At 46.0% G+C, this 20,782-nt stretch overlaps 1 protein-coding gene across 1 annotated transcript in view; it reads right to left on the bottom strand.

Annotated features, from left to right (window-relative positions):
* Window positions 1-5,315: 5,315 nt before the first annotated feature.
* The window catches only part of PPP1R21 (protein phosphatase 1 regulatory subunit 21), an 82,611-nt gene continuing 67,144 nt past the window's right edge, over window positions 5,316-20,782 (bottom strand). The window contains exons 18-22 of the mRNA XM_075535177.1: window positions 19,410-19,445; window positions 18,166-18,282; window positions 15,397-15,495; window positions 8,361-8,489; window positions 5,316-6,071 (exon numbers count right to left, since the gene is read on the bottom strand). Coding sequence (XP_075391292.1) covers window positions 6,042-6,071; window positions 8,361-8,489; window positions 15,397-15,495; window positions 18,166-18,282; window positions 19,410-19,445 — 411 coding nt within the window. The 3' untranslated portion in view covers window positions 5,316-6,041. The remainder of the gene's footprint in view (window positions 6,072-8,360; window positions 8,490-15,396; window positions 15,496-18,165; window positions 18,283-19,409; window positions 19,446-20,782) is intronic.

Here is a 20,782-nt window from a genome sequence, read left to right as displayed (position 1 = left end):
ACAAAGGTCCCACATCTCCGGTTGCCCCTCCTTTGCCTTCTGTGTCCCACTGAAGTCTGCTCGGACCGAAACCTTGGCCTTTCTCTCTGACCTCTCTCCCTCACGTCCACATCTTGTCCAGGATTCCTCCCACCAGTGTCCACTGACCACCATCCCATGGCAAGTCACAGGAGACATGAGTTCACAGCCAAATGAAAAGCCCCCCCTTCCTGGAGCTTCACCTTCTACAGCAGCGGTTCTCAACCTGTGTTGCGACCCCTTTGGGGGTTGAACGACCCTCTCACAGGGGTCACCTAAGACAATCGAAACACATATCCGATGGTCTTAGGAACTGAGACAGTTTCTCTATCCATCTCCAGGTGGGTCCATCCACATGCAGATACGCCCACATACGAGTACCCGGCGTGATGACATCATTGCACCAACCCCATCACCTACACCCCGTACAAATACAGGTGTATGTGACAGGGTTGGTGCCATAATGTACTTATGTGAACCAGTCACACATGTGTGTAGAGTAGCTACTGTGTAGAAAGCAGCTACTCTTTTGAAAGCAGGAGTACTGGAGGTAAAATGATACTTCATGAATTATAATTACTGGGTAAATGTAAAATTATGTTCTGCAAATTCATCAACTACAGCAAAAAAAATCTGTCCCATGGGAACCTAATTTGGATAATGATCTGTCTTTTTATATTCAGCCGTGGTTGATGTGAATACTGCCGCCTTGTGATAGTAACAGGTATGTAAAAACAACAACAGAGAATGATAAATCACAGGAAACTTTAGTGAACTGTATTGACTGAACTTTGCCATGTATTATTGTTTGTATTATTAAAGCTACTCTTATATATTACTTTCATTAGCACACCATCCCTTGACAATGAATCATGTAGAAAAGTTAAGAACATATAGTGAGGATTTTTTAAAATTATAAAGTATTTTATTTGGGGCTCGTTCAACTCCTATCACAATCCATGCATAGATCCATTGTGTCAAGCACATTTGTACATTCATTGCCATCATCATTCTCAAAACATCTTTCTACTTGAGCCCTTGGTATCAGCTCCACATTTTCCCCCTCTCTCCACCACTGAGGATTTTTAACAGTATGATTTTACCTCAATAATTACAGTAAGAATTCAGAAAGGGCAATGTGTTATTTGTTGTGAAGTCCTATCAGCCAAATCCATGAAGCCAAACAAGCTAAAACGCCATTTTGACAGCCAGCATTTTGATAGCAAGCTTTGCTGGCAGCCAAAGACAGTGTTCGAGTTATGATTGGAGACAAATTTGTTACAAAATTGAGTGCAATTTCCTTATCTAACGACGCTGTCCACAGAAGAATAGATGACATATCTGCTGATATTCTTGATCAGGTAATCCAGGAAATTAAATCTGCTCCACTTCCAATATTTAGCTTCCAGCTTGATGAATCTGCACACTTTGCAAATTGTTCAGTTGCTGGTTAACATGAGGTATATTACTGATGGCGACTTTACAGATGAGTTTCCTTTTTGCAAACCTCTTGAAAGGACAACTACTGCATGTGATGTATTTGACACAGCTGGTTCATTTCTGAAAGAGCATAAGATCTCTTGGGGAAAAGTTTGTGGTGTTTTCACAGATGGTGCTCCAGCTCTGCTAGGATGTCGATCTGGATTTCAACGTTTGGTACTGAACGAGTCACCAATAGTCATCGGAACTCACTGTCTGATGCATTGGCAAATATTAGCAATGAAGACGCTGCCACAAGAGTTACAAAAAGCAATGAAAAGCTTCATAAGTCCTGTCAATTTTGTAAAGGCGAGCACTTTAAACAATCGACTGTTTTCGCAACTGTGCAACGAGTTGTGTGTGCTGAATAATGCTCTGTTGTTTCACCCTGAAGTGAGATGGCTATCGAGAGGAAAAGTTTTAAAACGTGTGAAAGCAAGACCGCATTCAAAGCACTTTTCAGCGATAAAAGTGAACTCTAAAAACAGCTTACTTGATTGACATTTTTGACATCTTGAATGAGTTAAATTTATCACTGCAAGGACCAAATGCAACATGCCTCGATTTGTCTGAAAAGATCTAATCACTCCAAATGAAACTTCAGCTTTGGCAAAAAAAAAAAAAATGGGATGGAAATAAAATTTACATGTTGCCTACCTTATCTGCTATCTTTGAAGAACATGACAATGAGCCAGACAAAAGGATTATGATGATAATTTCTGTGAATGAACACTTGCACATGCTTGCAGACAAAATGTCATTGTACTTTCCAAATCTACCTGACACCCCACTTGCACTTGCCAGAAGCCCATTCACAGTCAAAGTTGAAGATGTTCCTGAGACAGCACAAGAGGAGTGCATTGAACTTATTAAAAGTGATGCAGCAAGAAATGATTTCCCTACAATGCCAGTTAAAAAATTCTGGATCAAGTGTTTGCAGGCATATGCTGTTCTGTCTGAGACTGTGTTGTGCCTTCTTCTTCCATTTCCAACAACATATCTTTGTGCAACAGGGTTTTCCAGCTTGTTGATTATCAAGTCTAAATACAGACGTAGATTTGTTGTGGAAGATGATATTTGTTTTGCTCTTGCAAAGATTGCCTCAAGAATTTCTGCAGCCAACAATTTGCTTAAAAGATGTCAGATGAAGTCAGTTCTCTGTCGCCAACCCTCCAGTGTGGCCACTGTGGTGCAGTGAAAAACTGGGTGTGGTTCTTCTACCCACACCGTAGACTTCAGAACCCCACTTAAGGACTGGGTGGAACCAGGCAAATAGGTGTAGGAAACACGTGGGTTGATCGGTTTTGTCCATCGCTCCGGGTTTAAGTTGAGCCATCTCAGAAGTAGGCCTGGGATACTTTGCTGCAATCGAGAAAGACCCAGGAGCGGAGCATGGCCTGCGGACTCTGAGATCTATACACTTAACTACTGCCTCAATCCAGGAGACAGAACGGTGACACCAGAGACAGCAAGAGGTGGCAGAGAAGTGCTGGCAGCAGAGGCAGCAGCCCCAAGAGCACCACTCGTGGTTCTTGGCCCACAAAGCGAGAAAGGTGTGTGGCAGACTGGGAGCCCTGGTGGTGCAGTGGCTACACCGTGGGTGCGATCTGCACTCGCAGCAGTCTGAAACCACCAGCAGCTACTCGGGAAAAAGACAGGGCTTTCTACTCCTGTCAAGAGTCACACCCTCGGAAACCTGCAGGGCGTCGCTGAGTCAGCATCAACTCGATGGCAGTAAGCTTGGTTTGGGTTGGTGTCTCTATGAGCACTTATTGGTAGTACTAAGTTTTGTGAACCTTGCCCGAGCAGCAAAGACCATGGGGCTGTAAGGCTGAGAACCCGAGACCGTTGGTGGGCATGGCTGAGAGGAGGCTGCTCTGGCCAAAGAACTGTATCCTGGGCATTTCTGACCCTGAACTATAACTGCCCTAATAAACCCAACATTGTGAGGACTGTCTGCGAGTTGTGTGGTAATGAACTACCAGCCCCAGCAGAAGGCAAAGTGTGCCTTGGGAGGGATGGGTGGTGCAGAATTGGCAAAGGAGGTGACCTGGGATTAGCATATCTGACCTCTGTCTCATCAGCCTTGGCTGCTGTTGAGTTTGGGTCTCCTTCCCTCTTGAGAAGTCAGAAGAGGGGAGATGTGGCACTCAAAGAGAAGCCAAGCGATACTACTACCTGCATGGCCCTGCTGCCTGCCACTGTGAGTGCTGCAGCCTCTTTTCCCAGTGCCCTCTCCTGCCCACCCCCTCTCCTGGGCCGGCCTTTGCTGTTCTGGAATCTGTGTGCTGCTCAGGGCACACGTCCACCCTGGTGTTTGCTTTTCTTGCTGACTGGGACACACTCTCCAGGTAATCTGTGTAGTGATGCCCTCGCCATCTCTGGGCCGTGACTCAAACGACACACCTTTGTGAGGCCTTACCTGAGCTCCCCAGCAAACAGGGCATCATCCCAAGAACTGCCTGCCCCTTCCTGGCTCTTCTTTCATCTCCTTGACACATAGCCTTATAACACACACATGCTTTCCTTATTGTAGAAGGAGAAATACAAGTATGAATGATCATACTAACAATAGTGCTAGTGATGCTCGTTACTCAGGAACAATGACCCTGGGCCTGCTTCTAGCCCTCCATATTAATCCATTTAATCCTCACAAAAATCCTAGTTGGCAGGTCCTATCACCACCCTCCCCATTTCACAGAGAAGGAAAGGGAGGCCCAGAATGAGAAGCAAATCAATCCTAAGGAAAAGGAGTCAAATCCAGGGATTCTGGTTTCTAAGTCTGCAGTCTTCAGCAGGATAATTTTGTTTAATTAGATAAATTCAATTGGTTTGTAAACTAGGGGCAAGGAGTCACCGGATTAGAATGAAGCACCCAGTCTTCCTCTGCCCCAGGAGAGGAGAATGTGCAAGTGGAAGGCCGAGGGGGTCCTCACCAGACAGGCTCAGATTGTGGCAGCGTCGACCCTGAGCGTGAGGAAGGCAGAGAAGGAGAAACGAGTAGCCCACATTAAAACCTGAACCGAAATGGAATTACAAATACGGCCTGGGCAGTTAGAGACCACTCCGCATCCATGGGCTACAATTCTGAGGAAGGCAGCATGGCGCAGTGGGCATTTCCCTGAAAGGGTGCCTAGGACTGGCGAGCAGTGCAGACAGCTGGCTCCAGGAAGAGCTGGAAAAGAAGCCGGGGGCCAGGAGGGTCAGAGTTGAACTGGCAAACTCAGAAAGCTTCAACACAGGCTCCAAATCTTTCACTGTGCAAGGACCTGTGCAGCTCCAGCTGTTCACTCCTGCTGGCAGCAGTTGAGGGCTTTGGGCAGAGGCCAAGGCCCCTGAGCCAACCACAGAGGCATATGGGACCTCAGGTGAACCAGAGGAGCATAAGATTGTGATTGGCAAAGCCTGGAGGAGGGGTTCAAGGGAGAAGGCACTGTGGGGGGGGGGGGGCAGAGAGGGAGGAAGGTGTTTCAGGTACAAGCCGGCCAATCTGGGGATTTGAAATGGGCTTGTGAAATAGAGACATAGCGATATGCCCAGAGCTTTGGGAGTAGAGGGGCTGGGAGAGAGGCCCCTGGGGTACAAAGTATGTGAGGTAAACCAAGGACTCAGGGTCCTTGCTGGAAGTGTGGTTACAAGCAGTTCTCCAGGCAAAACTCAGGAGCCTTTGTGGAGGATGCACTGTACCACGGTTCCAATTTGGAGGTTAGAGTGATTGCATCTAGATCAATTGGGATTTAGAATTATGGCACATTCCGTAAATCCTACTTTAATGGATTTCCCTTTCCTTTATTAAATTTCGGTACAGAGACAGAATGTTTGATATAAGTATGAATTTATTAACATGAATTTCCTTAAGCTATTGTTTTAACACAGGGTGACTGAAGAGGTGAAGACAGGGATGACAATAAACCCATAAAATCTGGACTGTGCAGGACCCACACTTCCCCTTCAGCAGAAAGGGAGAGGGAGAGCGGGAGGCAGGGCAAAAGACAGAGGGAGGGCAGGAGGAGAGGGAAAGAAAGGGAGAGGGGGAGAGAAAGGGAGGGAGGGAGGATGACCCAGGACATTTTCAAAAAGAACGCAGGGCTGCCTTCAGTTACAGCAGGAGATAATGACAAGTGGACAACATATGACTTTTATCCAGAAACACAGATCTATTCCATACATACCAAATCAATGACCATTTCATTGAGTTTTGAAAAGATACAAAATATTTGTTGTTCTCACATACCGAAATTAAAACCTAAGTTTAAAAAGTGCACAGTAAAAACTGCTTAAGGAAACCTACGCTATCCATGGTACATCTACGGTTTTCCATTTTACAATCAACACCAAATTGCATATTTGCCTCACTGGTTACAAATATATCTTAAATGTTTCAAAGCCATGTACAACACTGACTATTGCACGAGGCCCACCCAGGCATCAGCATTCTGAAGGCGGGGCCCAGCGTGGACGTGAGTCTCAGCTGCAGGTCGGGGCGGCGAGGCAGTAACTCCGGGAGGAAGAATCGCCAATGAGTCCCTTGTAAACTTTTGAAACTATCGGTTCTTATTCTTTTTAGAATTTCCCTGTGCAGAGAAAAATGCCAACAGTCAGCACAAACTTCAGGAAAATCAGCCTGAAAACTTACACACCCGGCCATCTAGAAAGCAGCAGTACTTCATTCCGGGGCAGCTTCACTTCCACAGGGCGAGACGCTGAGGGCACTCTGGCGGCCGACTTCTTGTGGTCAACGCTCACAGAGCCATCAGTCTGTGGCTATGAACGCTCCCCATGCCCCATTTCCACAGACTGTATCCCTCTGGGTCCCAGGGGCAGGAAAGAGAGCTACGGTTCCAGATGATTCAAAACCTCAAACGTTCATTTTGTTCCAAAGACAAGGGGAGCTTGGGGCTTCGTGAGCCTAAATGGAAAAGGTTTTAGCCCTAACAGGTTTCTCTGTTGTAGAAACAAAGGCCACTTCCAGACCTTTAAAGGTACTAAGTCTGAATGTGTTCCAACCACCCACATAGCACTGATTAGCCATCAGAAGCAAGCTTAGACCCTGGCTGGGAACACATTAGGTGTGAGGTCATCTGACTCCCAGCTCCCCCACATGCAGACTCATACTCCCCAGTTTTGGCACAACTTGCCTTTTTTTTTTTTCAGGAGACGCTCAAGTCTGAGGAAACTATTCTGATTAACGCCCTACACTGAACGATTAGGGATGAACGCATTGCTTCATGTCAGTGGGATGTGCTCGCAGAGCAAACTTCAAGAGCGAGATAAACGCAAACAAATGGCTCAGGATGTTTACTTGGGACCCATGGGGCTGATGCCTACTAGGGCAGAGCATACACTGAACTTCCTGTGGGGCGGGGGCACACACTGGGGGGTCAGCGATCAAAGAGAGATAAACAGTATATGAACTGTGGGTCTCTGACTCCATTTAATTAATGGCAGGTGCTCTGAGGAAGCGACTACAAAGCTCTGAGAGGAGCTGCAAATCCCCCAACCTCTGAAGTCACTGTGAGAGCGAGTTAGCTTTGGCACGCTAACGTTACTGCTCGGGACTGTAGACCACGCGCCAAGCACACTGCCATCGAGTCCGTGACCACACACTGTGGCCCTGTGGGACAGAGCAGGGCTGCCCACAGGGCTCCACGGCTGTCACGACTCTCAATAGAAAGCCAAGTGTCATGCCAGACTGAAGACTGAAAAGCTTCCCTAGAATCATCGCTACTTCTGCCAAATGTTCGTGTTACAACAGGCTTCCACAGAGCCACTAAGGTAAATTACATACTCCACGAGAAAAACCAAACACGACCTTTTCTGTTTGTGTGCTTCAGCCCGCTGTGGGAATGGAACCTGTCAGTGAGCTACTGCCCCACTGGAGTCTCAGTAGGGCAAACGGGGTTTTGTGATGGTGTTTTTTTTAACAAGGTATTTTCCCAGAGGACAACCCACGTGGACACCCCCCTCTACAGCCAAGCTCAGTGTCCCACAGCACAGTGGCCAGAGAGCCCTCATCAGAGTCGTAGTGGCTGGCTGCAGGGTCCTAGAGACGTCCCAGGGAAGCATGGGAGCCACCTTCCGGAGCAGCTAGAGCCCAATCAATATCATGAAACTATGAGGGGAAAACATACAGTGCTCAGACCCCAACGTGGTCACAAGACACTGTCGACAGGCGCCCTGACTGCAGCACACGGCCCTGCACCGCCAGCAGCAGGTCCTAGAGCAGAACCCACCCACTTCTCAGCTGATGGTGTACAGTGCTGCCTCTATTCCCGACGCGTGCTCAGCAGCTGGGATGGCATGCAGAGCCCTCCACGACCTACCCTCCATGGCTCAAGAGTAGATATACAAGGGGGGTTGAAAAGTTCATAGACATTTTCCATTCTCTTTGAATTCCATTCTCCATGAGCTTTTTAAAGCCCCTTTGTACATTTGTTACAATAGTGAAATGGTATGTGTGTATGCATTTGAACATGAAATTATCTACTGGTCTCAGCCAGGACATGCTGAGACTTTATGGGAAACAAAATAAAAGGTAAGTTTTAGAGTTAAAAGGATAAAAAATGCCTCCTGTTATATGGATGTTTATGAGAATAAGCTTTCTCAGGATTACTCTTCAGTATTCCCGGTTTAGGCTCTCTTCGACACAATGATGTTCCTATCCAACAGTGCCGTGGCAGGCCCCTAGCCCAGGAGGACTGAAATGCCAAACAGAAGCTGACTCAGTATTAGGGTCATGGAGGTCTGACTTCCTCAACGTTTTCATTTGTCTTACTTTTGAGAAGAGGCAGGTTTGATTGAGGAAAACCCCCCATAAACACTTTTAATCTTTAACCATCTGCTCCTGCAATGCAAAACCTAACCTTGCTGGACAGCTTCAATGTGTCGATCTCCTCTCTCTGCTTGGACAAGGTCTCGTTCATGATGCACAGGTGGTCACTCATCATGCTTAACTGATCCTCATAACTCCTCTTGGTGGTTGTCAGCTCATCCTAAGCAACAACAGGGGAAAAAGAGACACACGGAAAGAAAAATGATCAAAACTCCACGATTCACATCATTCCAAAAATTCTTTCCCTTGGAGAAAAAAAAATCTGGAAAATCTATCAAGATGACATCTGAACAAATGACATGGAGGCTACGGTCCACACCTAACACAAGAACAAAGGTAAACAAAGGGGGAAAAAGTTCTTTTTCTAATCAGCTTTCAAAATATGTACTGAATTTCTGTGCTAAATAAATAAATAAGGGTTTTGTTTTGTTGTTTAGCAATCTCTCTCTCTATATATATATACATGTATATATATATATATATATTCCTGTGAATTAATTCCAACTCAGAACAGGGTAGAACTTTCTTCGTGGGTTTCCGAGACTGTAACTCTTATGGGAACAGAATGCCTCATCTTTCTCCTAATATAAATATAAAGGTAATTAACTGAGAATTAAAATCAACAAATACTTAATAAGGTTGCTAGTACAACATGAGGGTGCTTAAAAAAATTAGTAGAAAAAATGGAATTAAAAGATAATGGAATTTTCCTCCAATTTTTTTGAAGTCCCCTCATATATCAACCTATGTCTCTGCCAATATAATCTCTATAGTCAAAAGAACCTTACAAAATTGAGGGTGGGAATGATTTCAATTCAATGAAAATTAAAATTGAGGAATATTTCTTCTGGAATCTAAACTACTCTTTTATGTAGCCCATTGGAACGTCAAATTAATTCTTTCAGCGACTGGCCACAACATAGCACTACATCATATTCAGACTCATTTGGAATTAGAGATACTTTCTGAATAGAATCACTATGATGCACTTAAAAAATTCTTTCATTGGGGGGTCATACAGCTCTTATCACCATACATACACATATCCATTGTGTCAAGCACATTTGTACATTTGTTGCCATCATCGTTCTCAAAACATTTTCTTTCTACTCAAAACATTTTTCTTTTCTATGTTGGTATCAGCTCATTTTCCCCTCCCTCCCTCACCTTTGATAATTTATAAACTATTATTTTTCATGTCTTACAATAACCGATGTCTCCCCTCACCCACTTTCCTGTTGTCCATCCCCAAGGGAGGGCATCATATGTAGATCCTTGTGATTGGTTCCCCCTTTCTCCACCAACCTTCCCCTTGCCCTCCTGGTATCGCTATTCTCATTATTGGTCCTGAGGGGTTTATCTGTCCTGGGTTCCCTGTGTTTCTAGCTCTTACCTGTACCAGTGTATAGTCTCTGTTCTAGCCAAATTTGTTTTGTTTTTAACTTAAATCATTTTATTGGGGGCTCGTACAACTCTTATCACAGTCCATACATACATTCACTGTGTCAAGCACATCTCTCTGTACATTTGCTGCCCTCATTCTCAAAACATTTGCTTTCCACTTGAGCCCTTGGTATCAGCTCCTGATTTTTTTCCCCCTCCCTCCCCTTTTTCCCCTCCCTCATGAACCCTTGATAATTTACAAATTATTTTATCTTTTTTTTAATCAATACACTTTTTAAAAAACATTTTAGTAGGGGCTCATACAACTCTTATCACAATCCATACATATACATACATCAATTGTATAAAGCACATCTGTACATTCTTTGTCCTAATCATTTTCTTTTTTTACATTTTATTAGGGGCTCATACAACTCTTATCACAATCCATACATATACATACATCAATTGTATAAAGCACATCCTTACATTCTTTGCCCTAATCATTTTCAAAGCATTTGCTCTCCACTTAAGCCCTTTGCATCAGGTCCTCTTTTTTTTTCCCTTCCCTCCCCCGTCCCCCCTCCCACATGAGCCCTTGGTAATTTATACCTCGTTATTTTGTCATATCTTGTCCTATCCGGAGTCTCCCTTCCCCCCCTTATCTGCCGTCCATCTCCCAGGGAGGAGGTCACATGTGGATCCTTGTAATCAGTTCCCCCTTTTCAACCCACTCAATCAATACACTTTTAACCAAACAATGTACAGGAATTTATCTCTCATACATAGTCCCACATACAACGTAAACTTTTGGTTGTTTTGTGAGTTACATATCATATGCATGTATTATTGTTTTAGTTCTGTATCATAAGGAGCACACACATTTAGGATTTAGTTGTTATTTGATGAGTAGACCCTGTTATCATTTTGAAATGTCCTATTTAATCCTGGTAATAGTTCTTACACTGAAGTCTACTTTGCTACTAGCAGAGGCAATGCACATTACTATAATGCATAGCATTTACCTGGTATATCCTTTTCTATTACCTCTAACTCATCTACGTCTTTATATCTGAAATGGCTTTCTTTCTACCAGTACAAAGTTGAATCTTTCCTTTTGTTTTACACAGATTGAAAATCGTGACTTTTAATTGGAACGTTAAGATCATTTAGATTTAACGTAATTTTTAGATATTTTAATTCTATAACTTAGTACCTATTTGTCACAGCTATAGCTTATTCAAACATACCTGAGAGCACACTGGTTAAAGCACTTGAAGATTAGAACTGGACGTTAGTTGATTTGAACTGTCTACACCTCCCACTCCCGCCCCCACCTCCACCTCCACCCAGCTGCTCCACAGAAGTATGTCCAGAGGCACCAGAAAGGTTTACAGCCTGGAAAACTCCCTGGAGCAATCCTACTCTGCCCTATGGGGTTGTTAGCCAAATTTGTATGGTAAAATTGGGATCATGATAGTGGAAGGGAAGAAGCATTAAATAACTAGAGGGAAGTTGTATGTTTTAATGGTGTTAAACTACACTCTAACTGGCTTGTCTGTTCCTTGTGACCCTTCTTGTAAGGGGATGTATGACATACTTTTTACAAGCCATGGTTACACTTATATGTGACAATCATCACTGGAATTGGAGGGCCTAATTTGCTGTTTAAACTTCCTCCAAACACACAAAAAATATTATTTTAATTTCATACAAACATACATACACAGGCCAAAAAAAGGGTAAGGGTTTCATTCTGTGCCATGTTTAAAATTTGCATCAATGATCCTGCCAGAGCCCCTCAGGTTTCCCTGAGCTGTGGGAGAGGAGGTGGTCCATCTGCATCTAACGCTCAGTGGGCCATCAGAGAGCAGCACCCTTGTAGGAGGAAGCATGGCTTCATCTCTGTGTTAGTCTGGGTTGACTAGAGAAACAAACCCAGAGACACTCATATGTATGTAAGAGAGAACTTTATATCAAAGATCAATGGTACATTAAGAAACCATCCTAGCCCAGTCTAGATCAAGTCCATAAGTCCAATATTAGCCCGTATGTCCAATACTAGTCTATAAATTCCTCTTCAGACTCACACAGCACATGCACTAATGCTGAATGCAGGAAGATCACAGACCAGTAGGTGGAAAGTCTTCTGGATTCAGTTGCGGTGGAAGCATCTCAGCACTGGCAGGGGTCTCTGCATGGCTCCTCTAGCTCCAGGGCTCCGGCTGCCATCAGCATAGCTCCATGTGTCTTATCAGCAGGAAGACCAAGCAGAGAGAGTGTGTGTGTCCCACCACCAGCAAGGAAGATAGGAGTTCCCAGAATCCTCAGGAGAAGGCCATGCCCACACAGAGGCCTCCCTGACCATGACCTGATTGATAGGCTAGACTCCACCCCTTCACAACTGACAGGAGATTATGTAACTGCCACAATATGTCTTCTCATTATTTCCCACTCTCTCTACCCACTACAAATCTAGTCCAGTGCTTACTGATAATTCTACAAATGGATTGGAAACAAGGAGGAAGTGGGTAATGATGCTGAGATAATGTGTTTTTCCTTTGCTCACTGTTTTGTTAGCAGGTGCTGCTGTAACAGAAATACCACATGTGGGGGCCTTAACCAGTAGAAATTCACTTTCTTCTAGTTTAAAAGGCTGGAAGTCCAGATTGAGGGTGCAGGTAGGCACTGCAGAAAAGGCTTCATCTCTTTTAAGCTTCAGCTCCTGGGCAGTCTCCATGTGGCTTCAAATTTTCCATGCAAACCGCCCCCGCCCCCCAACACGTTGCTTCTTCACTTGTTTGTTTAATCTCTTATCTCAAAAGATACTGACTCAATGCACACCCTACACTAACCATGTTTCAGTAACATAACAAAGATAGCCCATTCTCAATGGGATTATAACCACAGGTAGAGAGATTAGCATTTGCAATATATGTACTGAGAAACTGAATTATTTCAATCCATAGTATTCCACCTTTGGCCTTACAGAGACGTCAATTGTTTAATGTCACTCTTCCAGCCACCGTCTCTGTAACTCTTTGATGGGTCTGGTAAAAAGTTGGGGGGAAGGTACTGATTGTATTATATGCTTCAGCTGTGAGTGAGTGCCATCTTGCTGGGTTTAGAGTGAACCATCTCAGCAGCAGGTGCCAGGTATGGAATTGCATCCTCTGGGTCCTGAGACCCCTGTGCAGTGAACCACCTTGATCCAAGAAGTCAGTTTTGACACCAGAGGAGTGACAGACCCAGAAGCCAGAGGTCATTCAAGGTGGGCAGCCAGTCACCTAGAATCTCAGGACTGGAGACTTCGTGCCGTGCAACTTGCCCACCACCTTTCTTCTTGAGGAGGAAGATGATGCGTCCAGCAAGGGGTCACCCACATTGTTTCCCCTGTAGTTCTTTCTGAGTCACCATCATGATATGAATCCAGACAGGCCCCGTGGTAGATGCTGCCTTAGCCATGGCTCAGCTGGGCAGAGCCTGTTCAGAGGTGGACCAGGCACAGGGCACGCCTTTCTACTACAAATGGGGAAACCTTGGGGGGGAAGGTCGTAGGCCCTCGCAGTGAGTGCAAGCCCCGCAGGATCACTTCCATTAGCTGAGAGGCTTGACAATAAGCCTGTCCTTCGGGAACATCCGGGCAATGGCCCCACCTTCTAAACTTGGCGCTGGCCATGTGCTCTGGATTCTGGACAGAGGCTTGTTCCACCTGGATGGCAGTTCTGCCCTCCTGCCTTGGGGCAGCCCCATTCTCCCAGTCCCTCTCAGCCTTAGCCACCTGCTCAGCTTTGGGCAGCAGTCCCCGCCCCCTGGCACTTGATAGCAGCAGCCTGGCCCTCCAGAGCCCAGGGGAGGAGCTGTGTCTTTGAGACCCAGCAGGCGCGGGTCCACGCTCCTTCTGACAGCTCTGCCGACCTCTGCGCCGCTCCCAAGATGGTGCTTTTCTTCCCTTGAAGGACAACATACAGCACCGTTGGCCTGGTTCCTGTCCCTAGACTAGAGTTCCAAGAAGCAGACACTGTTCTTTCCTTCCGTTCTCTGTTCTCTTCAGTCTGAGCTGGTAGGTTTTCTGCTGTGGTAGCGGGTAAGGTCCGTGAATCGGATACTTGATCTCTTTAACTAAAGCTTGTGCAGCTATGTCCTTGGTCAAAATTCTAGGACTCGTGCCCCTAGTGTGTACAATTTTCCAAATCTTTACCTCCTGTTCTTTCTATGCTGTTCATTTTTTAAGTCTATTATCTTCCCTCTCGTATTTTACTAAAAATGTTAAGCAGAAGCCCTGCAGCTCCTTTAAAATCTTCTTATAAAGCTACTCAACCAGATGTCTATGTTCATCATCCTTTACAAGTTCTACCTTCCACCAAACGTGAGCGTATTCCAGACAAGTGCATAAAAACATTCCCCTTCTTCTCACGTCCAATCACAGTTCTGAATTTTCTCCTAAAGTCTCAAAAGAGGCAGATTTGACCTCCCAGTGTCTGGTGGCATTCCGTGCGGGGCCTTATATGCACTGGCTGACATGATGGAGACGTTCTGCAGCACTGTCTGCACCTTCTTCTTGAGCCCTCCTCAGACTTCTCTTTGACTCTGTAATTCTACCAACAGTCTCTTCAGGGCAATCTAAGCTTTTACCACCACATATTAGGCAGTCTCAGACTCTATCTATTGCCCAATTCCAAAGCTGCTTCCAAATGTAGGGATCAGATGTCGCAGCACCCCACTCTAACGGCTCCAATTCTGTTTGAGTTACCTAGCGCTGTGGTAACATAAACCACAGACAGAATGTATTCTCTCACAGTTTGGGAGGCTTGAAGTGCAAGCTCAGGGTGCTGGCTCCAGGAGAAGCTTTGCTGTTTGTCTCTGGTGAGGCTCTGCTCCTGGACAGTCTTCATGAGCCTTGGCAGAGTCTTCCCACCTCTGCTCAGCCCACTTGCTTACTTTCTTCCACATCTCAAATGAGATGGACTCAAGATACATGCTACATGAGATTACACCATGGGCAGGGAGGCTAGGATTAACACAATTGCTCAAGGGACAAAATTCCATGCATCACACCCAGCATCATGTTTATGTCTAATGGGGGCTTCCTGGAAGCAGTGTTCCTAAAAGGAGGTAGTGATTAAGAAGGAATCATTCACGGGTGCCTTAAAGACGCTGACTACAAGCTGGAAAGTTGTCAAGTTCAAACTTACCCAGGCACGCTCAGAAGACAGGCTTGGCAAGCTGCTTCTGAAAATCTTGGCGCCTTCAAAACCCGTGGCTTTCAAACCCTCACACAGGTGCCGCCAATATGACAGCAACTAACTAAAACAACGACCTGGCGGTTTCGGTCGGTTTTATGAATTGAGGGAGCAATATGTGCAGAACAACTCTAAAGTACACGATGGCAGGAAGTGACAGGGAAAAGAAGAGAAAGGAGGAACACGGCAAATAAGGATTACTTAAGGAAGTGCTGACTCTAAAGCACCTGAAAAAACTACAATCAAATCAATGCCACCACTTTTTGCCTGCTATAAGACGGTACTTTACAACAGTCAGCAATGCGGCTCTTCAGATAAAGTATGCCTAGAGTTCAGTGTGGCTGCCTGGGAAAGGAAGAGCTGAGTTTGCTGGCCACATACCTGCAGCAACCACAACAAAACACTATATTAAAGTCGCTTAGGTCCCTCTCAGGAACTCACCTGCAGCCTGCTGACGTTCTGACTGGCGAGCCTCATCTCCTCCGTCAGTGCCTCTTTAGACTTTTCGGCCAAGGCTAGCCGTTTGGAGAGTGCTCGGCACTGTGAGATCAAAGAACATCCCATCACTCAGGGGCACTTTCCAGACCCAACTTTAAATACTCCCACAGAGTCTGAAATTAGCCAACACTATCATTAATATCACACACAGGGTTTTGCTGAAGATCTACTTAAGACGGCTGCAGCAGTGCGTCAACGGAGACCTGACCGAAATCGCAGCTGATTTCAGCAGAGAATGTGGGACAATGGCTGTCAGTGCTGGAATCAGAAGGCAGAGTTGCTGCACAGACGCTCACCTGTATTTTAGGGACTATGCAAAAGCATTTGGCCGTGAATCAGAACAAAGCACGGTTACCACTGGGAGCCACGGGGACTCCAGAACACCCACTTGTGCTCAACGGAGAACCTAGACACGGACCAAGAGGCAGTCATTTGTAGAGAACACGGCCTACTGGGCAGCTCAAAACCAGAAGAGATAGGCACCAGGATGGTCCCTTTTCACCATCGTCAATCTGGATGCTGGTCCAATCATCTGAGAATATAGACTACAGGAAAAAGAACGCAGCATCAGGATTGGAGGGAGGCACACGACCAATCTAAGCTAGGCAGGTGACACTGCTTTGCTTGCTGAAAGCACGCAGGACTTGAAGCACTTGCTGTGGAAGATCAAAGACAACAGCCTTCATTCAGCAGGACTTATACCTCAACTTAGAGAACACAAAACCTGCAAACTAGACCACTAAGCAACGAAATGTTAAACAAGCGACAGCAATGACACATGTTTAATTAAGAACTAGACACAATCGACCATGCCATGCTCATCGATAACTTTCTGCCAGCTCCAGCTTGATGACCAGAGGCTACAGAGCACACAAGAAGTTTCCACGATGACTCAGGATTCATTCTGGCTCACATTGGTTGAAAAGGGAAGCGGCTATTTCAGAAGTCATCAATGGCTTCTGATCACAGAGTGTGGACATACTTTTCTGATATTTGACTCTCTGTTTGGGGCCACCTCACAGGAGCAATGAAAGCTTTATGGTTGGTCCTACCTTCTAGGTTAGGCTCCATCGTCATGGGGAATTTTAAAAACGAGTGTAGGACTGCAGAGTCCAGCTGCTTTCTCAGCAGAAACCTGCCAAACCTCGCCTTGCTAGAAACCGGTGGGCTTTCATGAGCAATCGAAAAGCTTTCTGTTTCACGCCATTTTTCAAAGAGGATAGCATCGAAAATCCCTAAGCTTCCTGGGGCCGACGAGGAGGGCCTGCAGAGGCAGTCAAATGCTGCGTCCAAGTCAGACTGCAAGCAGCTCACCACTTCCTGTTTACACATAAGGAAAAACTAGCATAATTTAAAAATTCCCCTATCACAATTGTGCTGAAGCTATTTGCTCAGATAAACAACTCTTCTCAGAAATGCAGTGGCCTAACAAATTATCCAGTTACCCATTTTATTCCTTGTAAGCGAATTCCAGAGCAGTTCAGCCAATCAAAGCAGCCACCCCCACTAACCAGGCATCTACCACGTGCTTGGCATGGACCCTGACCAAGAGGGAGAGATGTGCAGGGCACAGCTCCTCCTGAAGATGCCCAGTACCCAGTCAGGTAGGAGACACTAGCTCGGAGAGCAGACAGGAACCAACTGACCAGGGCCGGCCATCGACCGGCCTGCGTGGCTGAGTGATGTGAGTGCCAGAACTTCCGCTGCACGTCGTCCAGGCTGCCCTCCTCTCCCCTTTCTGCAGCCCCCCACACTCTGCCACTGCGGGTCTGTGGACCAAATATGGCCCCAACGGCTGCTTTGTGACAGCACGGAGCCAGCCAGGTCACATCCTGCGTTTTAGCAAGAAAGAGGGACAGAGCGCAAAGGCCTCTGGCAGCTGTGCTGCCGACCTCTCTGCCTGCCGTCTCGGAGAAAGGCAGGTGAGGGCCCAGTAGGGAGCGCGCTGCCTTTTCTTTTTTGTTTCTTTAACAATTTGCAAATCATAATTCTCTGCCAGGAAGCCATCACTGACCCTCAAAATATAAAGTTTCAAAGCAGGCACCTTAAAGGTCCCCTGCTTCGTAACATCCGCTTGGTCTTATCATTCGTTTCTCACTCTGTGATACCTGTCTTTTCTTCCTTGCCTCCCCACCCCCAAATATAATTTTCAGCGGTCATCCTGCATGGTGGTTGTCTATTTCTCTAAGCAAGGACCTGTTTGGTGGGGACAGGAGGAAGAGAACAAGAAGTCTCGGTTCCTCTAAGATCACATCCGCAAAGATCACATTTTTCATTGTGTCACTTTCAGGAATTCCTACTTCCGCATGTTTGTCCTTTGGAAACTGGAGAATTCAAAAAGGGGTGGGGAATAAACAAATAGATAGATAAGAAATAAATATACATGGAGAAAGAAAGCAGACACAGGCACGGTGTGCTAACTCGTCCAAATGCTCCCCCAGAAAAGCCCCGATCTGTGCCTGCACGCAGCTGCTCTCGTGGAACGCTCTAACAAGGACTCTGTCGTCACCATGCTGCCAGCCAGAGAGGGCCACAGGAAGCGCTACCTCTCTGGCGCCAAACATTTTTCAGTCACTTGGAAATGACCAGAGACTTGAATGCCAACAAATGCAGGCGAGCAGCTGGCCACTGTCCTTGCCCCCCTGGAACGCGGCAGGGGGGAGTGCTCACCCCTCTGGGGCTCCAGAAGAAGCGCATGGGCCACCCACTTACCTCAGCATAAAAATGCACGGACTTGCTGTCAGCCAGCTGCAGTTGAGACGTGAGTTCCACGACCCTTGCCATGTAGTGACTTTTAATCAGGTCTTCCCGAGAGTCCACCTCTGGGGCCTAGAGGGAGCACAGGAACAGAGACAGGTGCCGGGAGATGAGGCAGTTCTGGAGCAAAGACGATGAACCCATCGCTTTACAAACAATGGGAAAAAGCCATTCTGTCCATGCTCTCGTGTAAATTTGTTATAAGAACATGACAGGAAATCCGTGTTTTCCCCACAACTTGAATCAACTTGAGGCCGGGCAGGTAAATCCTAGTTCCTGGCATGTACTGTTTCGAAGTGCAGTGTAGCTTTGGAGATCAGAGCAGAACTTCAGAACTGGGAAGCCCACTGCGGACCAGGATCCTGCCTCAGCTTTTCTCCATCAAAAACCTGATTTGAATCCTCCGTCTGACTGACTCATCTGTCTAGCTCTAATTAGAAGTGGAAGAACAAAGGGAGTATTTATTGGAAGCCCTCAAACCCAAACATTCTCCCTCTGCCCCCTTCCCCCAAGTTATCTTAAGACATGTCGAAGTGCTGAATCCACAAATTAAACTAGTTCCATACTACTTCATACTGCTATGACTGCTAGGCGCCGTGGCAATAACACTGGGTTTAATTTAAAATATATACAGATGTCCAAGCTTACCTAAATTCTAAGGCAAAACAGGACATTCTAAGGCCACTAAAGAAATGCAAGAATCCACCAACTTACTTGACCTTAAGCTACCAGCTCGCCACAGAGCAATAAGCCAGATGAGCACGGAGCTCTTTCCATGGCTATTTCTAACATTACATGAAATGTTTCCAAATGAAGATGTGCAAAGCTATCAGGGCTGCTAGTGGGCACCCTGTCTTCAAGGCCCTGAAAAGCCTTGCTTCCCTGCCTGCAGACTGGCCTGGGCCGAGGTGGGGGAGGGCTGGGCGGTCCTCAGCCTCCTGCAGCATGCCAGGAGCGGTGGCCAAGCTTGCACCACACCTTGTCAAGTTGCCAAGTCAAGTTAGCTCGAGGCAATGCAAAAAGCAGGCTGGAATTTGTTGGTGGCAGTTCAAATAGAACCAGAAGGAAAACATTGGCTCTGCATTTGACAGACTGTTCAGAAAACGCAAGCAGACATGGATGGCTCTCCCAGGACGCTGTCAATAAACATGCCCCTAGGTGTTCACATGCACATGCAGCACAGGGTCAACATACATTACCTCACTGCTGTCACAGGTCTTGGTTAAAATGCCAATCTAGAGAAAAAAACAAACGAAAAACTTGAGAACTAGCTGTTAACGTTTCAAATGTGATTGTTTAATACTGCATATCACTACAAAATCCACACCTGTAATACATTGTCTTTTCAGTTTCCAAGAGCTCCGGGAAGGCAGTGAACATCTACTCTTGATCTTGGTGCTGCAGTGCTCCCCCTCCCCTCCTTCTTCCTTTGGACCTGCCCCTGGGGGTTCCCGAGACTACAATCTTTCTTCTGAGGGGAGGCTAGTGGTTTCCAGCTGCTGATCCCAGTCAGCAGTCCGGTGCATAGCCCACGATGCCACCAGGGCTCCTGCTAGGTTATTTCTAAGGATCGCAAATGGTGTTGTGGACTAGGTGTTGGGCTTCAACTGAAAGGTCAGAGGTTCAAATCTACCTGCCACTACTCAACTTGCTGGCAGTGGATTTGATTTGGTCTTCAGCAGTAGCCAAGAAGCGTGAAGTAAGCATTATGGTGACTGGGTCATGCAATGTGCCGAAAAGAAAACATGACTGAAGGCTTGAAAGGAAAAGAAGAGATGCACCCTTGATAGATATGTGTGTTATGATGCTAATCACGAGTGCGAATGTCTGACTTAAACGAATACAAATGAAGGCATAATTATAAATATATTAAGGCTCTACTAAAACATTTCAAGCTTGTTTTTGTAGATTAAGATTTCAAAAGCAGACCATCATGCTTACTGATTCAGGCTATTGTTGATGGCAGAAGGACATGTGCTTAGACATAAAGACTTAAGGAAGCTAATGTGTTTCTGATGGGTTCTGTTACTCAGAGGCCACCACCAACAAACCGTTTTGAGATCCTAAACACTAGTCCCAGGAGTGTGACTCAACAGAGTAGGAGCTCAGCGGGACATGCGAATGAAGGCTGGGCCCATTGCTATCAAAAGGCTCTCTCACGCTTTTATATAGAAGAGCCATCATTTCCCACTTAGTGAAGCAAGTGTAGCAATTACCCTTCCTCCTTCAGCTAAAAGCAACTTACAGTAACACACCAATCATTTAAAGTCATTGCCACAGGTCACTAGATTTGGGATGTCTAAATATCCAGGCAGGAAAGAGGCATCACAGCCCCTCGCCGTGAGTGACAGCCTGCGAATGTGGACAGCACACAGCCCCTCACAGGAGCAGTGTATGGAACAGCACATTCTAGCATATGCTGCTAATGAGAATATAAACTGCCGCAGTCCTAATTTTGCAATAAAGGTCAAGGAACTTAAAAATATCTATGCTTTTACTCAGCAAAATGTGGCGAAGAAACTAGATGGTGCCGGGCTATCGGAAAGAAAAGCATGAGGGGTCTTATAGGCAA

This window comes from Tenrec ecaudatus, chromosome 17, assembly GCF_050624435.1.
Source record: "Tenrec ecaudatus isolate mTenEca1 chromosome 17, mTenEca1.hap1, whole genome shotgun sequence".
Taxonomy (NCBI): domain Eukaryota; kingdom Metazoa; phylum Chordata; class Mammalia; order Afrosoricida; family Tenrecidae; genus Tenrec; species Tenrec ecaudatus.
This window is presented reverse-complemented; position numbering and strand designations above follow the sequence as displayed.